The 18,555-nt window shown below is 35.3% G+C and overlaps 2 protein-coding genes and 1 long non-coding RNA gene across 5 annotated transcripts; 1 reads left to right on the forward strand and 2 right to left on the reverse strand.

Moving 5' to 3' along the window:
- Positions 1–178: 178 nt before the first annotated feature.
- LOC118062224 (auxin-induced protein 22D) lies at positions 179–1,680 on the reverse strand. The gene is made up of 4 exons (XM_035075954.2): positions 1,188–1,680; positions 875–1,083; positions 641–740; positions 179–546 (listed from the first exon to the last, which is right to left on the reverse strand). Exons 1-4 carry the CDS (start codon positions 1,409–1,411, stop codon positions 477–479), a joined length of 603 nt encoding a protein of 200 aa, XP_034931845.1. The 5' UTR covers positions 1,412–1,680; the 3' UTR covers positions 179–476.
- Positions 1,681–2,430: 750 nt separating this feature from the next.
- LOC118062241 (uncharacterized) lies at positions 2,431–4,746 on the reverse strand. 3 transcript variants are annotated; one of them, XR_004689720.2, is made up of 7 exons: positions 4,364–4,746; positions 4,198–4,273; positions 3,977–4,102; positions 3,784–3,892; positions 2,825–2,892; positions 2,663–2,741; positions 2,431–2,577 (listed from the first exon to the last, which is right to left on the reverse strand). It is a non-coding gene; the product is annotated as an uncharacterized lncRNA (long non-coding RNA). The 3 variants fall into 3 exon arrangements; XR_004689721.2 differs by having other exon boundaries at positions 2,459–2,577; positions 2,658–2,741; XR_012169977.1 differs by lacking the exon at positions 2,663–2,741 and having other exon boundaries at positions 2,560–2,577; positions 4,364–4,745.
- An 8,761-nt stretch (positions 4,747–13,507) lies between these two features.
- LOC118062231 (auxin-induced protein AUX28) lies at positions 13,508–17,115 on the forward strand. Its single transcript, XM_035075965.2, has 5 exons — positions 13,508–13,965; positions 16,005–16,237; positions 16,332–16,467; positions 16,637–16,698; positions 16,789–17,115. Exons 1-5 carry the CDS (start codon positions 13,727–13,729, stop codon positions 16,830–16,832), a joined length of 714 nt encoding a protein of 237 aa, XP_034931856.1. The 5' UTR covers positions 13,508–13,726; the 3' UTR covers positions 16,833–17,115.
- Positions 17,116–18,555: the final 1,440 nt, after the last annotated feature.

An 18,555-nucleotide genomic window follows, 5' to 3' on the forward strand; every position in this document is an offset into this window, starting at 1 on the left:
TATGAATCCTTGTTGGAATTGCTCTCGTCTGAACTTCATTAGTGAAAAAGGACTCAAGTATCTTGGTAATCAACCCATTTTTTTGAAGTGATCGAGCTAGATTTCGAAAATTTTATGCCTCATGTGTGATGATATATACTAGGTTTCACTTGAACTTTTTAAGAATAAAAAAAAGGCCTGGATTACAACACAAATATATTTATTTCTGTTACTAGCACTGAATATTGAAGACTCGCTCGTTTATAATTCAGAAAAAAAAAGGTGTGGTCTTTCTGTGTATAGTTTAATTGATACATATCCAGATCTTGGAAACCAAAACCAAGGAGGGAGAACCGAAGCCAAAAAAAGAAGATCTGATCAACTTGTTTCTGTTCCTAAGAGACCTAATCTCTTGGAGAATCCAAGCCAAATCACTCTTCCCCTAAATCACCACATCTCCTTTTGCTGTCAGGTTTCAAGTTTTGTGTTTTGTTTTATCAACAGCCCAATCCTCTAGCTTCTGATCCTTTCATAATTCTCAGCCTCTTGCAGGAGGAGATAAACATGCTGCAGCAAGAATAAGACATTTGTAAGTTTAGGGAAACAAATACGAAGCACTTCATATTCACGTAAAAGGAAAACTATGGAAGAGGGAGCTTACTCCCATGGAACGTCTCCAACTAGCATCCAGTCTCCATCTTTATCTTCGTAAGTAGGAGCAAATTCAGATCCATTGTACCCTTCATTCTCTGAGTATTCACCTGAAAAATTGCACGGACTCCCATTAGAATCAATACAGCAACAATACTAATAAAAATTAGAAAAAAAATAAAGAGTGATGCATTATCAGTACTGTTTTCATATTTGTGAGGGAGGGAATTGCATATAATCATACCAATGGTAAGCTTGAACATATTCTCCAAGGCTTTGAGGAGCTCTGGGTAGCTCTTGTACACCTTAAGATCAATCTTCCTGAGATAAGGAGCTCCATCCACGCTCACTTTTACGTACATGCCAGCACCAGTATCAACTTGATCATTTTTCTTTGGTTGCAAGCAATTTTTCCTATAAGATCGGATTGGTGGCCATCCCACTACTTGTGCCCTGCCATCATTAGCCAACATAAACCATGTTAATGCATGCCGGATAGATTAACACAAAACATCATAGTTGCTTATCAATGTTCTGTTAGAGGTGAAAAAACTTACTTGGCAGGAGGGGCACTGTCTCTTTCACCATTTTCGACATTGGAGGACACACTAGAACTGCCCTTGGACCAGGACTCCTCTGATATTTCTGGCGAGGCTCTCTTAATACTCCTAACACTAGGAGTAGTTGATGGTTTCTCCGGCTCATCACTTCCAGGCAACCCTAACCTCAGTTCTGTTGCCTTTAGATTTAGATCGCTTTCGTATGCCATTGACCTCTCCATCGCTTATCACAACAAATATTCTTGAACACTAACTTGATGCAAACCAGATAATCTCTATTTCTCTGTGTTTTTCCCTTCTCGACAATTTCTGCTTAGGGGGGATTCTTGAATATTCCAATCAATCAAAGTTGAAAGAACTAATTAATTCTTGAAATGAAATGAAACGGTTGTCGTGTTGATGAGAAAGATGGGATGTACGAATAGTTTTATAGGGGTGATTAACAAGGGACAATATCCAGGTGACTCTTTCTCTTCGTGCATGAACTTCATCGATCAGAAATGATAACCCCACAAGCCTGAGCCACACGCTCTACCTTCTAAGCCAATCATATACTTCCAAGTAGGGTTTTCCAGGTGGGGCTCACAGAACACGCTTCAGCTATGCGCGTGGAGCTGAATCATTTAAGTGAAAGTCAGCAACAGATATGGCTGCTTGTCAAATGAGAAGCACAATGGAGTTTGATGTTCCTCGCGAGGGGGACAAAGAAGAGACAAGCACAGCCGATGGTAGGGGTGATCATTTCCGGTTCGGTTCGGTTTTTCTTAAAAAAAAGCAACCAAACCGAAAAAAAAAAAGAAAAAAAAAAACACCCGAAACCGAACCGGACCCGGCCCAAACCGGCCGGTTCCGGTTCGGTTCCGGTCCGGTTTTTTAGCCAAAAAACCGGAAAAACCTATATGCATTTTTTGGGCTTTTTTTGGACCTTTAATGGGCTTTTTAATGGGCTTCTAACAGATTTCTGGTGGGCTTCCAATTAAATTTGCTATTATCTCATTTTCTTTGAAGATTCCAAATATATTTAATTTTTTTACCCTTAAATATTCAATTGTATTAAATTATTATTATCAATCTTATGTTTATTAATTTTTTTGGCCATTAAATATTCATTTATATGAAATTATTAGTGTCAATCTTGTGTTCAATATATTTTTAACTTATTAATATTTTTCTACTTCCGAAAAGTTTAAATAAATAACACACACTCACAATCACACACCAATAAGTTAAAATCCAAATTACAAAATACAAACCATTGCTTCAAAGGGCTTAAAAAAAAAAACAACAAATAACATTATCATAAAAACACTCCAAGCCACAAAAAATAAATCTTCATGTGCACATCATCTCAATAAAAAAGCACTTCAAGAGCATTGCACTTTGATTCCTGAAATTCATAATCTAGAATTATAACATGATAAATTTAAATCAGAAGATATAAAAATTAAAAAACATATATATTTATACCATACGTTTTCAATACATGCATCACAAATTCACAATTTGTGAACTAATTATCATCCGTTGCTAAATGCAACTTTCCACCAGATTCTATAAAATAAAATATTAAACATGTTAGAATAAAAATGTGTTAATTAATAAATAATAAAATATATAAATGACGCTGAGTAAACCTTTCCGCTGCACTTTCAGTCTTTTTGTTGTATGCTTCGCCCAAAAAGACAGGTCGAATTGAAAATATCTATTATAAAATTTCACCAGAAAATAAAAATCAACCTATCAGAGTCAATGAATTTGTTAAATAAAAATTTCATCAGAGTCAATAAAAATCATCACACCATTCAAGTACCAAAAATATAAAGTTATCTCCACACAGCACAACCATCCCTTCCTTTTATATAAATCCATGTATCACAGCTCTTCTTAATTAAATGTTATCCTCACATATTTGCTTCCAAAGAGGTCAGTGCACATATCTTCTCAAATAATACAAACTATCAAACAAAATTTGATTTCGGGACTTGCCTATGAAACTCAAAACACTAATTCGATTTCCTAAATTTGCTAAGAATTTTAAAATCCACTTCAATTCCCTTGAATCTTTACTAACTTTATTCATGCAGAACACAATTGCATCTCAGAAAATTATGCTGCAATTGTTAGAAAATTATGCTGCAATCAAGTGGAAATGCTTGCACCATTCCAACTTAAAGTATAAGTACAACATAATCATTCACTGGCCAACATAAAGATTGACCAACCATATCAATCATAAATTAAATGGCACAAAACAATTATAAAGTATTGTTATGTAGTTCTAATTTCAGTATGACATAAGAAGCAATCTCCTTCGTTAAGAACCTAATGAAGTTCCAGGTTCATCCATATAGACATTAAAAGATGGAATATATAAATCAAACAGGGAAAAAGGTTAAATGAGCTGGTTGGCCAAGAAAAGAATATTCAACATTCTTGTAACAACAAGAAATGAGGACAGGTAAGGATGTCTGCAGCACAGAACATGACATTAATAAACATGAAGAGAGAAAAGCTAGAGTTTGATCAGCTACAAACATCCAAAATTATCTAGAACTAGGTTCAGAAACTAGAATGCAAGCCAAGCTTAGTTCACCTTGTTGACAAATATACCCTCTGATTTCAGCGACGAGCTCCAAAACACCATGCCAGGTTCCTTGAATAGAAGCTAAATCCAACAAGAAAGCAGCCTCGTCCAATGCATTCTGCAGACCAAATCAATATGAGCATCAAAACCAGCCCACATGTATTCGATGAGAGTTTCTAATCAAAATTTGGTTCTTGCTTACCGGCTAAAGTGGTACCTGTGCTGCTGCCTTTCCCTTCTTCAAATCCTCTTGCCTACCCTCTTCACTCCCCTTTTCCTTAATGTATTCAATTTGTTCATCCTCCCATTGTGCACTGCCTGCCGCTTCCTGATCAGGATTAACCGAAATCAAGAAAAGGGGAAAATAAGAAGGAAAAGTTAGATCTAAAAGACAACGAGTTCAGATTAAAGAAGGGTCAATACCTGTTATGCACAGCCTAAAGTCCACCATGGTGATTTTAAAGCAACCCTTGCAGCATCTTCCGATGTACGTCCAGCCCTAAAAAGAAAGTAATCAAAAGGATTGATTGAGAAATAACGATGCAAGGCTGGAAATATGTGGAAGCATTCTGGAAAGACTTGTACAAACCTCTGCAAAATCTCTGCCGTAAAAAAACACCTTGCTAAAATCAGCATGAGAGTTTAGCCACTCCTCGGGCCCGTCTCCATTAACATGAGATGCAACCCATTTGAGGGCTGTCCATGAATCATCGTATGCTGCAGGAAGAGGATGCTCAGGTGCTCTTCGGTAGTCTACGGAGACTCCTATGACCTTAGCCTCGGCTACTAGGGTATTAAGGTAGTTATGGCAACCGGGGACGAGAGGACAGGCGAGGGGGCGAGGGGGGACAGGGGACTGTGAGTAGTGAGTGAGAGGCTGGGAGGCGAGAGCTCAGAGGATTGAAAATTGAAAGTTTACTGTTTAGGTTAGGTTTAGCGACTTAGCGAGTTAGCGGAGAGAAGAGAGGGGCGCGGCGTGCAACATATTTTTCTATTTATATGAGGGGTTACGGAGCGGACATTTTTTCTTAACCGGTCCGGTTCGGTCCGGTTAACTCGGTTTTTGCACTGCAGAACCGAAAACCGAACCGAACCGGGGTTTTTTCTATATAATCTATTCGGTTCACTCGGTTTTATTATTCGGTTCGGTTTTTTCGGTTAATTTTTTGTCGGTTTTATCGGTTTACTCGGTTTTTCGATTTTTTTGATCACCCCTAGCCGATGGTATTGAAGACACTGGACCAGGACTGAACGGCTGAGATTTGGTTATTGGAGGGGCAAATCAAGGAACGTTGGATCTTGAGGGCTTGATGGGAACATCCCCATGTGAACTGAGGGTCCCACGTGAATGTGGGACCTCTAATTTTTTCGAACTTGATTTGGTCTTGTGGACGGTGCATGACATGTGGCACGGTCAGCTCTTGCCTTGCTGAGTCCTACATTATTTTTTTTCCTTTTTTTTTTAAACATTGTCTACCTTTAATCAACTTACTTCACCATGAATAAATCTGTTTACTGTTAGTTGACTATCAATCAATAAGAAAATCAAATGACCTACAAGAGGAATTCGAGTCAAAAAGTGCAAAGAACTGTGCATTTGCAGAATTTTCTACGAGTTAAACCTTGATCTAAAATTGTAGCATGCACGCCTCCATTGACAATATTTGACAAATTCACAAGAGGATTTGTCAGATGGTAACATGACTTTGGAATGAATCATCCTCATGCGTGAATCTGTGTATCATTATTCAACGCTTAGGGTTCATGTTCCAACTTGAAATTATATCATTTCTTTCTTCAGAATTCTGGCCTTAATTCAATGCACAGAAATAAATGCCAATCTCTTGTTCTTTGTAAAGGCGTTGTTAAAATAGAATTTGGCTTCTACTTTCTACTCCAAGGCAATGTAGGTAAACGTAATCCAACATCAAGATGTGCCTACCACACATTTATTACAAGGAAAGATGCCACCTTTTAACTTTGAATCCATATATCTCCGAGCTAGCCACGCATGGAGTACACATAAATGCCTGCGTAAATGGAAGCCCCACGACCAAACTCTACTCAGGGCAAGATCTTTTTTTGGCTAAATCTTGTGGTGCATAATTCACGAGCCTAGCCAGCCAGCAGCCCCAGATGGTTCACAAAATCTTCTCAATTTTTGCAATTAATTGAACGATAGGAGTGTATACCAAATCCAACCTGCTGCTTCTCTGTATGATAAAAATGCGATAGTGCTATCTGATTGTTACTTTTGTAATTCTCATCCACAATTTTTTGTTTTGGCCATGATACTTAGAGCTTCACAGGTGTAAACACATACAGCCTCTGCTGTCTTGGCAGGTTTGAAATTAAGTATTCTGGTGGCAAGATATTCATATCCCTGCATAATGCTCCGACTGTACAGACTTCAATTTCTTCAACCAAATTATTAATGTTCCTTTCGATATAGTGGAGAGCTTCACTGATTATCATATCTTCGCTCTTATCATTAATTATCCTTTGCCCTCCATCTTTTCATGGGCAATGTTTTCGATATTGCTCCTTTCCCTAATCCAAAATGAACTTGTAATAAGGGAGAAAAAACCTCCCAGGAAAAGTTTTTTATCTGATATTTTCTTCTAGAGATGATGATATTTCTACCTAGATAGGTGGCGTTTTTCTAGTCCATATTTGCTTCAAATTAAACTTAATTAATCGGTGCCTTTTGCTTTAATCTCGAGCATTGCTTCCAATCTTGGGGGTAGCAGCCTGGGATATGAAGCAGCTAGCTTCATTCTGGCACTCAAGTAAAAAGTAGCTGGCAGTTCTGTGTGATGGGAAATCGGCCACCCTAATTCTTATTTGCCGGTGCCAATACATAGCCACACGCAACGAAAAACCACCTCAGAGAGGAGAGTAATCATGCAAGATAGATGAGAAGAAGACAAATTAAGGGGTCCCGGTAATGGAACCAACCAATCTTTGAAGAAAACGGCTGGCAATCCATTTGAAGCCCAATTATTCACTCGTTGAATGAGCCTTGCCTGCCAGTCACAAAAAGGGTCTACCACCTTTCTCATAACGAAGATTTGTATCATGTGATCTCATAAATTTGAATTACTTAAAAGTTTATATAATTATTAATTTTAGAATTTATAAAAATTAGTTAAGATATATATAAAAAAATTTAATATCTATATTAATAAAAAAAAAAATTAGATCATAGCATTTATTTAATTGCGATAAACACTTTGTTTTGTATATATATATATATAATAGCATTCCAAGTACGTAACTCTCTTCATTAGAGCCATTTATTTAACTATAGGACAATTACAACAAAGATAGTAAATATAATAGGAAATGATATATTTTTACCGACACTATATATAAATCTATTAATATTTTATAACGCATATATATATAAAAAGATAGCAAGTGTAAGAAGCGATTTTCAAACATATCTACAAAATAGCGTTCAGTATAATTCTCAAGAAAATATTATTAATAAAGTCAATTTTTCTGTAGGGGGTGGGATAAAATTAAACCATTCTAAATTATACAAAATTCATCTTACTAAAAATTAATCTCATTAATTACTTAAAGGGCTAATTAATCATCACTGTAGTTAGTAGTCGTTGGCTACAATAAATATATTTTATTAAAAATGAAACATAAGTCATGTTATATTTGTGACTCAATCATTGCTTGAGTAATTAACATTGTAGAAACAAATAAATCATACAAGATTTTGATACAAACTGACGTGGTAATGATATTTTTCAAGATTGATCAATCATTTGTTATTCTCCATATTCTAAATAATAATTTATTAATGGATACATTAATTTAATATAATTTATTTAACCGAGGATCGGTTTTTCTCTCCAAAATCCAAATAGCAAGGAGTTCCCTTGGCTCCCCAGCTTGCCGGTAGCTTTAAGGGCAATAAATGGGCAAGGAATACTAAGGATATCAGATCTCAAATCGATCAGGCACACGTGTGACGTATTAAATGGTGATTGTGAGATGTGGGCCTGAAGCCGCACGTGGTAGCAAATGCTTGGGGTTTGGACTATTGGGCCTACAAGAAACTAAGGCCCAAACACCAGAAAGGCAAGAGCCACCACCCGCCCCTTCTTGCCCGCTTGTTTCCCTTGTCTGGTCCGAATGCCTCGCACGCCCGCACACCATGTCGCTCGACATGTCCATATGACATGCCTCGTCGAGGGGGATATTACATGTTACATGTTACATGTCACAGATTCAGAGTAAAATGCGTGGCCTTTTTCCTGTAGCTCATCTCGCTAATTTCTGTGGACCGCTGTACCCTCCATCAGTGAACAGAAGCTCCTATGGGTGCCTTTCTTTTCTCCTGTTTAAGCCTAGCAAACCTTCTAGCCTCTGTCGTCTTCTTTATTTACCCTTCTTTCTTTATGGCGTGCTCTGAGGTTGCTGTACTGCCATTGTCTTTCCCCGTCTTTCCCTCTCTTACCTGCTCTTGCACTGCCCAAAACACTTTGACCACTGGCTTTTTTCTCTTTTCTGATAATTTAATTTCACAACAAATGCTCTCTTTCGTTTCATTGCTGTGCATATCCACTTCATTAATTCTTGAAAAACTATATAAAGAAAAAGCACTATTATATTGCAAATCTTAAAACACAGAGAGAGAGAGAGAGAGAGAGAGAGCTCCGATCGAGTTCAAATCATTGTGTGGCTGCAAATCTTTTAAAAAAATATATATTTATTAATCTTGTTGAATGATCATGACGAGTTAAGAACGTTTTAAATGGAAAGTTATCGAGTCATATATCCAAAATCTCTCGTTTTTTTCTCGGAAGGAAAGAGTTTATCCACTAGCGTTGTTGAACCACACGTGAGGCTGAGCTCGTTCCACTCTGGACCCCATTAAGGACAGCTAATAATTGTCCAACATTGAAGACGATAGAGGCCCAAACCTAACACTGACAGTTACCGTATAAGTGAGTGGTGTTTCGGCCTCTTTCGTATGAAATAGCCAGGGTCTGGTCCATATTGATATCAAACAGCGAGACACGATTTCCGGCATCACGAGGCCCAGTTAAGTCATGCTTAGTATCTATGTGACTAAATAAATCACCATTAAGTTTTTTTTCTGTAATCAAGGAACCAGTCTCCGTCGACGCAAAGCCTGTATTCGTGTATAGAACAAATGGTAGTGTTGGCCACAAAGTTTCTCCTCCCCCGTGAGCAATCCCAAAGGAATTTTCAGAAGATATGAATTATGATCGAATGTTTATAAGGTAGAATTAAGATGTAAATACTTGGAAGGCATGCATTTATATGTCCCTACAGCCCGAGAGAATTTGTTCTCGTTGAAGGCGAATTTATAAGAGGACGCGTTCATGCGTGTACTTACATAGCAAGTTAGGTTTGCTGTGCAGCAATTATCAATAAATATTAACTACTACTGTTGTAAAAGGTGTGGGGAAAGTCCTGTAGCTTTCCCCACGCCACATGCTTATTCTTTTTCTTCTTTTTTTTTTCTTGTTTTTTTTATTTGTTTTTTTTTCTTTTTTTCTTTTTTTTGGGCTTTACATGTTTTTTTATCTTTTTTTTGTTCTTTTTAATTTTTGTATTTTTTTTCAAAATTAATTTTGTTGATTTTTTTTTTAATATTGAACTGGTTAAAAGTTTAGTTATGTAGTTTTTTTCTTTAAAAAATTATGGATTATTACAATGTTTTTCTACATAACTTTTTTTTTTTATGAATTTTTTTCTTTTTGTTTTTAAAATGGTCTTTGTTGATTTTTCTTTGTAGTTTTTTTTTTTTAAAAACACTGTGAATTGTTACAATGTTTCCTTATATTGTTTTTTTTTTTTTGTTATAGTGTTTCTTTACATGTTTTTTTTTAAATTATCTTTTTCATTTTTTTTAAATATTGAGCTGGTTGAGAATTCACTTTCACTTTCTCTACATGTTTTTTTTTTTAAATTATTTTTTTCTTCTTTCTTTGTTTTTTTTTCAGAATTATTTTTGTTGATTTTAATTTTTTAATATGAAGCTGTTGAAAATTTAGTTTTATAATTTGTTTTAAAAAAATACTGTTAATTGCTATAATATTTGATATTACATGTGTGTGGCTGCATATCGATGAACATGAAAACTGCAAATTGGAGCTTGAAGCTTACTACTAGGTGATGCAAGGAGCTCGTTTTCACGTAAAAGGGCGATGGTGGGAACGTTTTGAAGATAATTTAGAAACACGGAAAAAAAATTATCAATAAGTAGATGGGATTTTCCAGTGTTTCCCACAAAGAGAAAAAGGAAACGCAAGCTACATTTTTAATTTATACATGAAGATTGCGAGAAATTCCTACATTCTTAATTAATATATACTTCAGATATTCTTGATTCATATATACGGCCCTTGCTCTTGTAGCCAAATGGCCCTGGCACCTGGAACCATGACCTCCCAAGAATTATTGTGTCAATGCATAAGGTTAATTTGGAATGTATGCAGCCTTCTAATTAAAATCTGGAATAAATCTCCCAAAGTTTAGATTCGGAATGCATCAAGTACTGAAGCGTGTCAATTAATGCAAAAGGGTGCAATTATTCAACTTGGTATTTAATTGTTTATAGGGTGATTAAGCTTAAAGAAACGCCACCATCACAATAACCTATGCTACTTTTAGCGGTATTAAGGGAAGGGCAGGCTAATATTTCATAGATGCTCACCAATAATGCTCTAATGGGATTAATTAGTTCCAGTAATTTGTACGTGCATATATGTAGCACAGTAGCAGGACTCACGCTTGATCTGGATCCGCTCTCGAAGTGGCGTTTAGTTTCTAAAGATGAATTTTTCGACCATAGGAGCTGGTTTAGAGCTCCAAGAGTAGTCCACCATGCATATTAGTATTATAACCAGTTAATATTTTCTTTTGGATTCTCTGCACATGATCATACCTATAGCCTTGAGACCATTTGAACCATACTTAATTTGGTCCCTTATGTAACCACAATTCACTGATTATAACCTAACAAGTTATCAAAAACTCTCTCTACTCAATAGTGTAAACTGTTAGGTAAGGTCTTAAAATATGATTTATATTATTCTCTAACACACCCTCTCAAGTGAAAGTCCTTTATGCTTGAAACTTGTATATGCTCATATTACATTGTGCTTAATTATTTTTTATCAAATAAATAGAGATGATGAGATTCGAAATTATAACTACTAGATCATCAAGGTTTTAATATTTTATTAAAAAATTATCTCAACTCAATAGCTTAAGCTATTAGATGAAGTAACAATATCTCTGATCAATAATCATTGAATCATTATTCAGTCTCCCTAGCTAGAGAAATACAAGAAGGAAAAAAAACTGATGAACATGCGGCAGCTAGCAGGGTTATAATTATTATGATCACAGACACAGACCGTTTGGTGATTGATGATGGCTGAAAATTGCGCCTTTCTCTATGATTTCCTGTAGGGAAACAAGTGTCAAGATATTACAGAAGTAATCTTACTACTGTATAGGAACCATACACAGATCTTCATCGATCGAAGATGTTGATCTTAAAGGCAGTTCGAAATAAAATAGGATCCACTGTCTGCTTTTCCTTTGAGGAACGTAGAGAATTGATTAGTTAATTGCAGAAAATCTATATAGTCGGTTGATAATACATAGGCATAAAAACATGATAGTATAATATAAATAAACAAATTAAAGAAGTGGTAAGTGGGATGCCCAGCAGCGGCGCACATGGGATAGGGTTTGACACTTGGTCGACACAAGCCCAAACAAGTTCACATGGCTCCCTCCAATGCATCTAAGCACATGCTTTTCTTTACATGTTCAGGTCCCACGTACCTTCTAATTCTCTCAACCAACCCGAGCTCCAACTCTCTCATTTTTTTATTTATTTTGTTTGTTCTTCCTGCTTTAATTGATTTTTTCTTTTCTTGTTCCTTGATCGAGACCATTTCTGTAGTAGCTAGAAATTACATTTACCAAATTCACTTTCCCATTCTCCTGGCGTAATGTGCTTGGCACGTTCTTGGCAATTACAAGTGCTATATATATCTTATTGTTGCTCGTCCATTTTCCGCCCTCTGCAAGTGATCGTCAACATGGCCTGCATGTGTGCATGAAACTTCAGACCACCATCGATCACACGGCCAGACAAGCACGCGGCCATCACACAAGTAATTAACTATGTGCCTGACTATGAACACGCAGTTGAAGGACTATTGCCTCTCCAATAATTGCACATCTTTCTGTTTTTGCACCTACATCCAAAATAGAAGGAAAAAAAAAAGAGTTCGGTACAAAGTAAATGAAAAAATATAAATATAAATATCATCTAGTGAGGCCACATTAGAATGCCCTTTGAATCTCTACACAAATGCATGCATGTAAAATTGAAATTGAGATTGTTAGTTTTCAACCAGTAAAATAAATTGGAAATCAACTAACAGTTTAGAAGTTTATCTTGAAGTATCAAATCCTTCCTATCCAATCAGATTCCCTTGAACAAATACCATAGTCAATGAAGGGTACTGTTAAATACTAGAAGAAGAAGAAGGTGCAAAATCTCGATCTATTCTGCTCATTGATCTGCCCAGAAACCAAGTATAATGATGGTTAGCAAGAGGATATTCAATCAGGTCATAATTTGAAAGAAATGACGTAAATATTGCCTTTGAGCGAGAAACATTCAAGTTCCCGCTACTCCTCTCACCTGGGTGAAGTCTCATTAAAATCGCCTGCTAGGAACATGGGCGCTTCAAAGGATGATTTTAAGAGAGTGAGCTCATTCCATAAGGTTTGACGTTCTGAAACCGAAGTAGATGCATAGACTCCCGCGCGCGATAACACAAGAGAGCTTGGTAGAGGCATGCACACCAAACATAGCAATCCACTGTCCCCTATATTTCTTTGGAATCAACTTTGAAATTATCGTCATTCCATATAGCTAAAACACCACCTGATTTCCCAACAACATCAAGAATTGGTCAAATGTTCTCCATAAATTATGTAGGGAATGATTATGTTGAGCAAACCTGGAATTTCCATGCTTAATATCTGATTCCATTGATTCTGAAGAAATTTCCTCTTGATTTTCCATTGTTTCTTGAATGTTGCAAGTTTGAGATTGGAGTTTTACTCTCTTTTTTTAACTCCTAAGTACCACGTGGTGACTTTTACGGTTCATTAGTGTCTCTGTTGTGTCATAATTAAATACAAGGTAATTTAAATTGTGTAAATTTTAAGATTAAATTTTTTTTATTTAAAAATGATATATTAAAATAATATAAATTATATTTTATAATCTTCTCTCACAGTTTAAGCTTTTAAATTTTTTTTTATCATCAAGAAATGCAATGAAAATGTTATTTTCCTACAAATAGAAGATTAAATTTAAGCACCACGAAATGGTTCCGGGTGGCTCATTCATTTTACATTTGCGGAGATCCATCGCTTCTCCTGTAGACAAGCACGGAAGGGCAGTAGAAAGAGGTATAAAAATAGGTGGTCCAATGCCTAGTCGAAATGGCAAATAGCTGCCAACCAGCGCCACGGACAATTATCGGAAGCTAAAACATCACCATGTCGTCACCTGGCCCAGCAAACGTTTAAAAAACCAGTTCAGACAAACTCTCCACATGTCGAACTCCCATTAACCATAACTCAAACAAATGCCTGCCCCAATCCGTGCATTAATACCTATGAAACTCTTCCCCAAAGTCCCATATATATTATTACAACCTTCTTGCATAAAAAGTTTACCCTTCACTTAATTTCCCATACCTTCCAAGAAACAAACCCAAGCTCTCACACAACTACATGCCAATTATAAGCATAGAGAAAGAATAAAGAAAGTAGGTTTTAGAGAGAGAGAGAGAGAGAGAGGTAGAGAGAGGGAGTGATCAGTTTCTCAGAGGAAATTATTGAGGTAAAACGTAATCTCATCATGGAAGTAGAGAAGGGAACAAAGATGCGGTTTGAGGAGACAGAGCTAAGGCTAGGGTTACCAGGGAATGGTGGAGGGGGTACTGAAGGAGGAGAGTTCGCAAGGAAGAGAGGATTCTCTGAGACTGTGGACTTGAAGCTCAATCTTTCTTCCAAGGAGGGGGCTATTGATCCAAATCATGAGAAGACTCGAAGGGAGAAGAACCTTCTGGCCACTGATCCAGCAAAACCTCCAGCTAAGTAAGTTGCATGTGTTTTTTTTTTTTTTGTTATTTTCTTTTGTGATCTAATCTATTTTTTTCTTCTAACCTTTCTGCTTTAATGTTAGTGCATAATTATAGCTAGTCCATGATTATGTTTGATAAAGAAAAACAAGTGTATGTATTTTTTGTGTTTTTTTAAAAATAATTTTCACTTCAAAATAAATTACAATAACTTGTTTTTGAATTATTTATTTAATTTTTATATTAATATATTAAAATTATTGAAAAACAATAAAAAATTTAATTTAATGTATTTTTAGGATAAACATAATTTTAAAACACACTCAAATACTATTTTGCAAACTCAAAGTAAAATAAACAATAAACCACGAAGTAACATGTAAATATATATATTTTTAATAAAAAATAAAAATATTAAAAATATATTAAAATATTTTTTTATTTTTAATATTAATACATTAAAATAATTTTAAAAACACTAAAAAAATTAATTTTAAATATTTCCGGATCAAACACAATTTTGAAAAACGCATGGTTGCAAATTCAATGACAAGTGGACACTAACCCACGGAGTACAATGTAAATATAAATAAATAAATAAATAAATATAAATATATATATATATATATATATAAGTATTGTGTAAACAGTGAAAATAAAGAAAAACTATATAAATAAATGAGTGAATAAATAAATAAAAGGTGCTCGGTGATTCTGAAAGATCCATAATGAAGACATATAATTCTAGACTTGTTGCAAGTGGAAAAGCTTAATTATTACTAACATTATTTCCTGTGTATTACGAGGTGCAGCTCAAGGAGAAGTGCTCGCAAAAATATTATATTATCATGAGTTCTTAAATTGCTTTTGCTAGATTGCTAAGGCAGTTCAAGTATATTTATCTGAAATATTTTTTAATTACGATAACATTTTTTTGGAATTACTGAACATATATACAGGAGAAAGAAAGAAAGAAAAAAGCAGCTGAACATATATACATGATAAGTAAAAAGAAAGTGTCTGTATCGCAAACTTTCCAAGGTACTGTGGCATGAATGGATGATTGATCGATGGGTAAATAAATTCTATTCTGAGAAGAAAAAACTTGTTGTTTTTTATTCTCTCTTTTTTATTCTTATCACGTAAATTACCAAGAAAAAAGCATTATGAGTGTTAGATTTTTCAAACTTTTAGAAATTTTCAACAAAAAAAAATACATCAATTTTACTGATATATATCCTCTTGTAATTTGTGATGGCAATAGAAGAAAACTATTAATTTGGATACTCCGGCCACTTTCATTTTTGGAAGAGAATTAACATAATTAGTTTTATTTTTAATATAATTAATGGTTAATTTTATTTTAACCCCGTGAAGTATACGAGTTTATTATATTTTTTAAAAAGTTTATTTATTATCAATTATCTTCTGAGTTGGTTATTTTTCATTTTACTTTATGTTAAAAAAAAGATCTTATTGATAAATACATAAAATATTCAGAGGGTAATTGATAGATAACAAACTTTGAGTAATTATTATATACTTTAAAAGGGCAAAATGAGATTAATCCTTAAATATGAATAGTTAAATAATTTGTTATTTTTCACATTTTTAAAATTAATCATGTTTATTCATCTTGGATTTGTTATGATAGTTTAATTTTAATCCAAAAGTAAGAGAAAACAAGCCACGTAGCTTGATCTCATGAATCGGAAAACAATGATAATAATAACTGTGCCGGAAATAAGAAAATCATTGTCAGTATCTATAGAACTCCATGAATTCACTTGCATGAGGAAAATACAATTAACACCCAGATCCTAGCATGAATCACACTCCAAGTTTTTCCCTAATTAACTCGTGTTTTGCACATAGATACCTTGTTCCAATATTGTTTAATTTTTGGTTTAATGACCAGCTTGCTGCATCGTTCTTCATTTTCCATAGCCTCGATAATCCTCTAAAGTCTAAACCCTTCTACTTATATCCTGTTGGTGATTTGAAGCGAAGGTATGCTTAACTCATCATGATATGTACATCCAAACAAAATTTTAGGGCACAGGTTGTGGGTTGGCCTCCAGTCAGATCTTTCCGAAAGAACATGTTAGCTGTCCAAAAAAGCAGCATCGATCAGGAGAGTGCTGACAAGGTTCCTGGGGGCAACGCAACCTTTGTGAAGGTTAGCATGGATGGCGCACCTTACCTCCGTAAAGTGGACTTGAAGATGTACAAGACCTACCACGAGCTCTCTGATGCCTTGGGCAAAATGTTCAGTTCCTTCACCATAGGTAACATCAAAATCTAACGTCTAGCAAATAGAAGCTGTGTCAATTCTTATATATGCATGCAATAATCTGTTGCATAAATCGCTTTGCATTGAAGGCAACTGTGGATCCCATGGAATGAAAGATTTCCTGAATGAAAGCAAGCTCATAGATCTTCTTAATGGCACCGACTATGTTCCAACTTATGAAGATAAGGACGGTGACTGGATGCTCGTCGGTGATGTCCCATGGGAGTAAGTTCTTCATTGATCCCTCGACAAAACCTTAGCGTTAAGAACTAAGAATTGTTTCTTAGAGAGTGTGCTATAAGTCAATTGCAGCAGTACTAAACCTCAGAAAAAACCATCCTGTTCTCATTAACTATATTTATTAGAGCTAACATTGTGTTTATCTTAATTCCAGCATGTTTGTTGAATCATGCAAGCGGCTGCGAATAATGAAAGGAACGGAGGCGACTGGACTTGGTAATGAGTATACAGCATAAAAATAACACCAAAATGATTCTTTTCGTTTACCTCCTAATACAAGTTTTGTTTTGCCTTTTCTCATTTCAGCACCGAGAGCCATGGAGAAATGCAAGAGCAGAAGCTTCAAGTAGTGAGCACCACAGCCTGCTCCTTCGATCTCGAGGGTCGCATGCAGGGACCAAAAAATTAAGATGGTAAAAGCGCGCTGGATGGATTGAGCAGGCTCTTCGTTGAGGGTGTTTCTGCATTAATATTAATTGTACGTGGTTTGTTAGATAATGTTAATTTTGTGAGATGCTACTTGATCCTTAATATTTATCATGGACAAGAACGATAATAATTCTTAAATATGTTCCAAAAGACTCCGTCATGTGTATCTTGCTTGTTCAGTTGAATGGCGTGCTTAATTATTCATTATTATAGCTATGTATTTTATTTTTTTTGAAGTCAATATCGTGTGTTCAAATTCATTAATTAATTATTACAAAATTCATAAGTCATACAAACGTATAAATGTTATTTTTAGTGTTAGACGTAATTCTCAAGGGGCAGGAATAGGTGTGAGTGAAGGAAATGTTCCCATATGGAAGTTATTGTAGGAAGGGAACAAGAACATGTGCATGTTCATGGAGCATTTAATTATCCATGTCCATTTGTACAAGTTTCTTGATTTATTATTTTGGGCTTCCATACAGTATGAAAGCAATTTCCTCTTCCGAGCTAACTAACTAGCTAAAATATTTCATTTTATTCTAAAGTCCAACTCTTTTTCGGTAATGAATCTCTTTATAAACAGGCTGAGAAAATGGACAATAACTAGAGCACGTATATTTTTTAGTAGAAATTGAGAGGCTGAGGTTCGACACTCTTTCCGAGAGGCTAACGCTGCACTGGTCGGCGAACTTCGATTTATCTCGCAACCCACTTAACAGGGAAGAATAATGGATTGTTAATAGCCCTCTTTTGGATTTATATACTATTTCATATTAATTATAATCTAACAAGTCTTTATACCTCATTTAATTTCATTTAGCTCGAGCATTTAAACCTCGATTTGCCAAAAAAAAAAAAGCTAGCTATAGCCAGTAACATAGTTGAGTACCCTACGGGCTTTGATGAGAATCAAAGAGGATTGGTGGAAGTAGAGGAAACAAGTGGATCCCTTGAACATAAAAATTTATGAGAACATTTTAACCAGTCATGACTATGGTCCCAGCCCTATATTATATATATATGTATATATATATATATGTCGATTTCATCGATCATTGATTCGAATTTTGTGATCGACATCATACACGGCCGATGCTTTCTGGCACTTGTAATATGATATTAGTAGTGCTCTTATTTTAGGAACAATGATGATTCGGAAATCAATTCCTTGATCTCTCTCTTCCTCTCATATGTGGGATCTGACAATTTTTGCTGAAATCCACGCAGCTTCGTCGACAATGGCAATTTTAACAACTCTTAAAAGATAATTCTCGAACCAGTGCAGTAGCTTTGCACAAAGCGGAGAACATATCGCGAAATATCCGAATCCTTAAAGCTAGCTGCTCGTTCAATGGAGAGATGAAGGAGAACAGTATGTTTTGCTGTAGGAATAAGCGTCTAACGCATCCCGAAATATCGACCTAACATTAAATTTCTTTTAATAATATCAATGATCTGATCCTTTTTGTAGAGCCCAATAAGAAGATTGATCCGTCCGTACATCAATGAGAGATATAATTAGTTAGGAGACTAATTTGGGATTTGGATGCATTTCAGGACAATATTGCTTCATCAATCATCAACATCACCCATGTTAGTTTCATATTGCTCGAGAGATTTAGGGTAGGGACGTTTTCGTGA

The sequence above is a fragment of the Populus alba genome, chromosome 5 (genome assembly GCF_005239225.2).
Source record: "Populus alba chromosome 5, ASM523922v2, whole genome shotgun sequence".
Taxonomy (NCBI): domain Eukaryota; kingdom Viridiplantae; phylum Streptophyta; class Magnoliopsida; order Malpighiales; family Salicaceae; genus Populus; species Populus alba.

Coding starts and splice junctions, on each gene's coding strand:
- LOC118062224 (XM_035075954.2), bottom strand. CDS start 1,411: ATGGAGAGGTCAATGGCATACGAAAGCGATCTAAATCTAAAGGCAACA. Junction 741..874: donor TATGTTCAAGCTTACCATTG/GTATGATTATAT, acceptor GCAATTTTTCAG/GTGAATACTCAGAGAATGAA. Junction 547..640: donor GTTGGAGACGTTCCATGGGA/GTAAGCTCCCTC, acceptor TTCTTGCTGCAG/CATGTTTATCTCCTCCTGCA.
- LOC118062231 (XM_035075965.2), top strand. CDS start 13,727: ATGGAAGTAGAGAAGGGAACAAAGATGCGGTTTGAGGAGACAGAGCTA. Junction 13,966..16,004: donor CCAGCAAAACCTCCAGCTAA/GTAAGTTGCATG, acceptor ACAAAATTTTAG/GGCACAGGTTGTGGGTTGGC. Junction 16,238..16,331: donor GTTCAGTTCCTTCACCATAG/GTAACATCAAAA, acceptor TTTGCATTGAAG/GCAACTGTGGATCCCATGGA.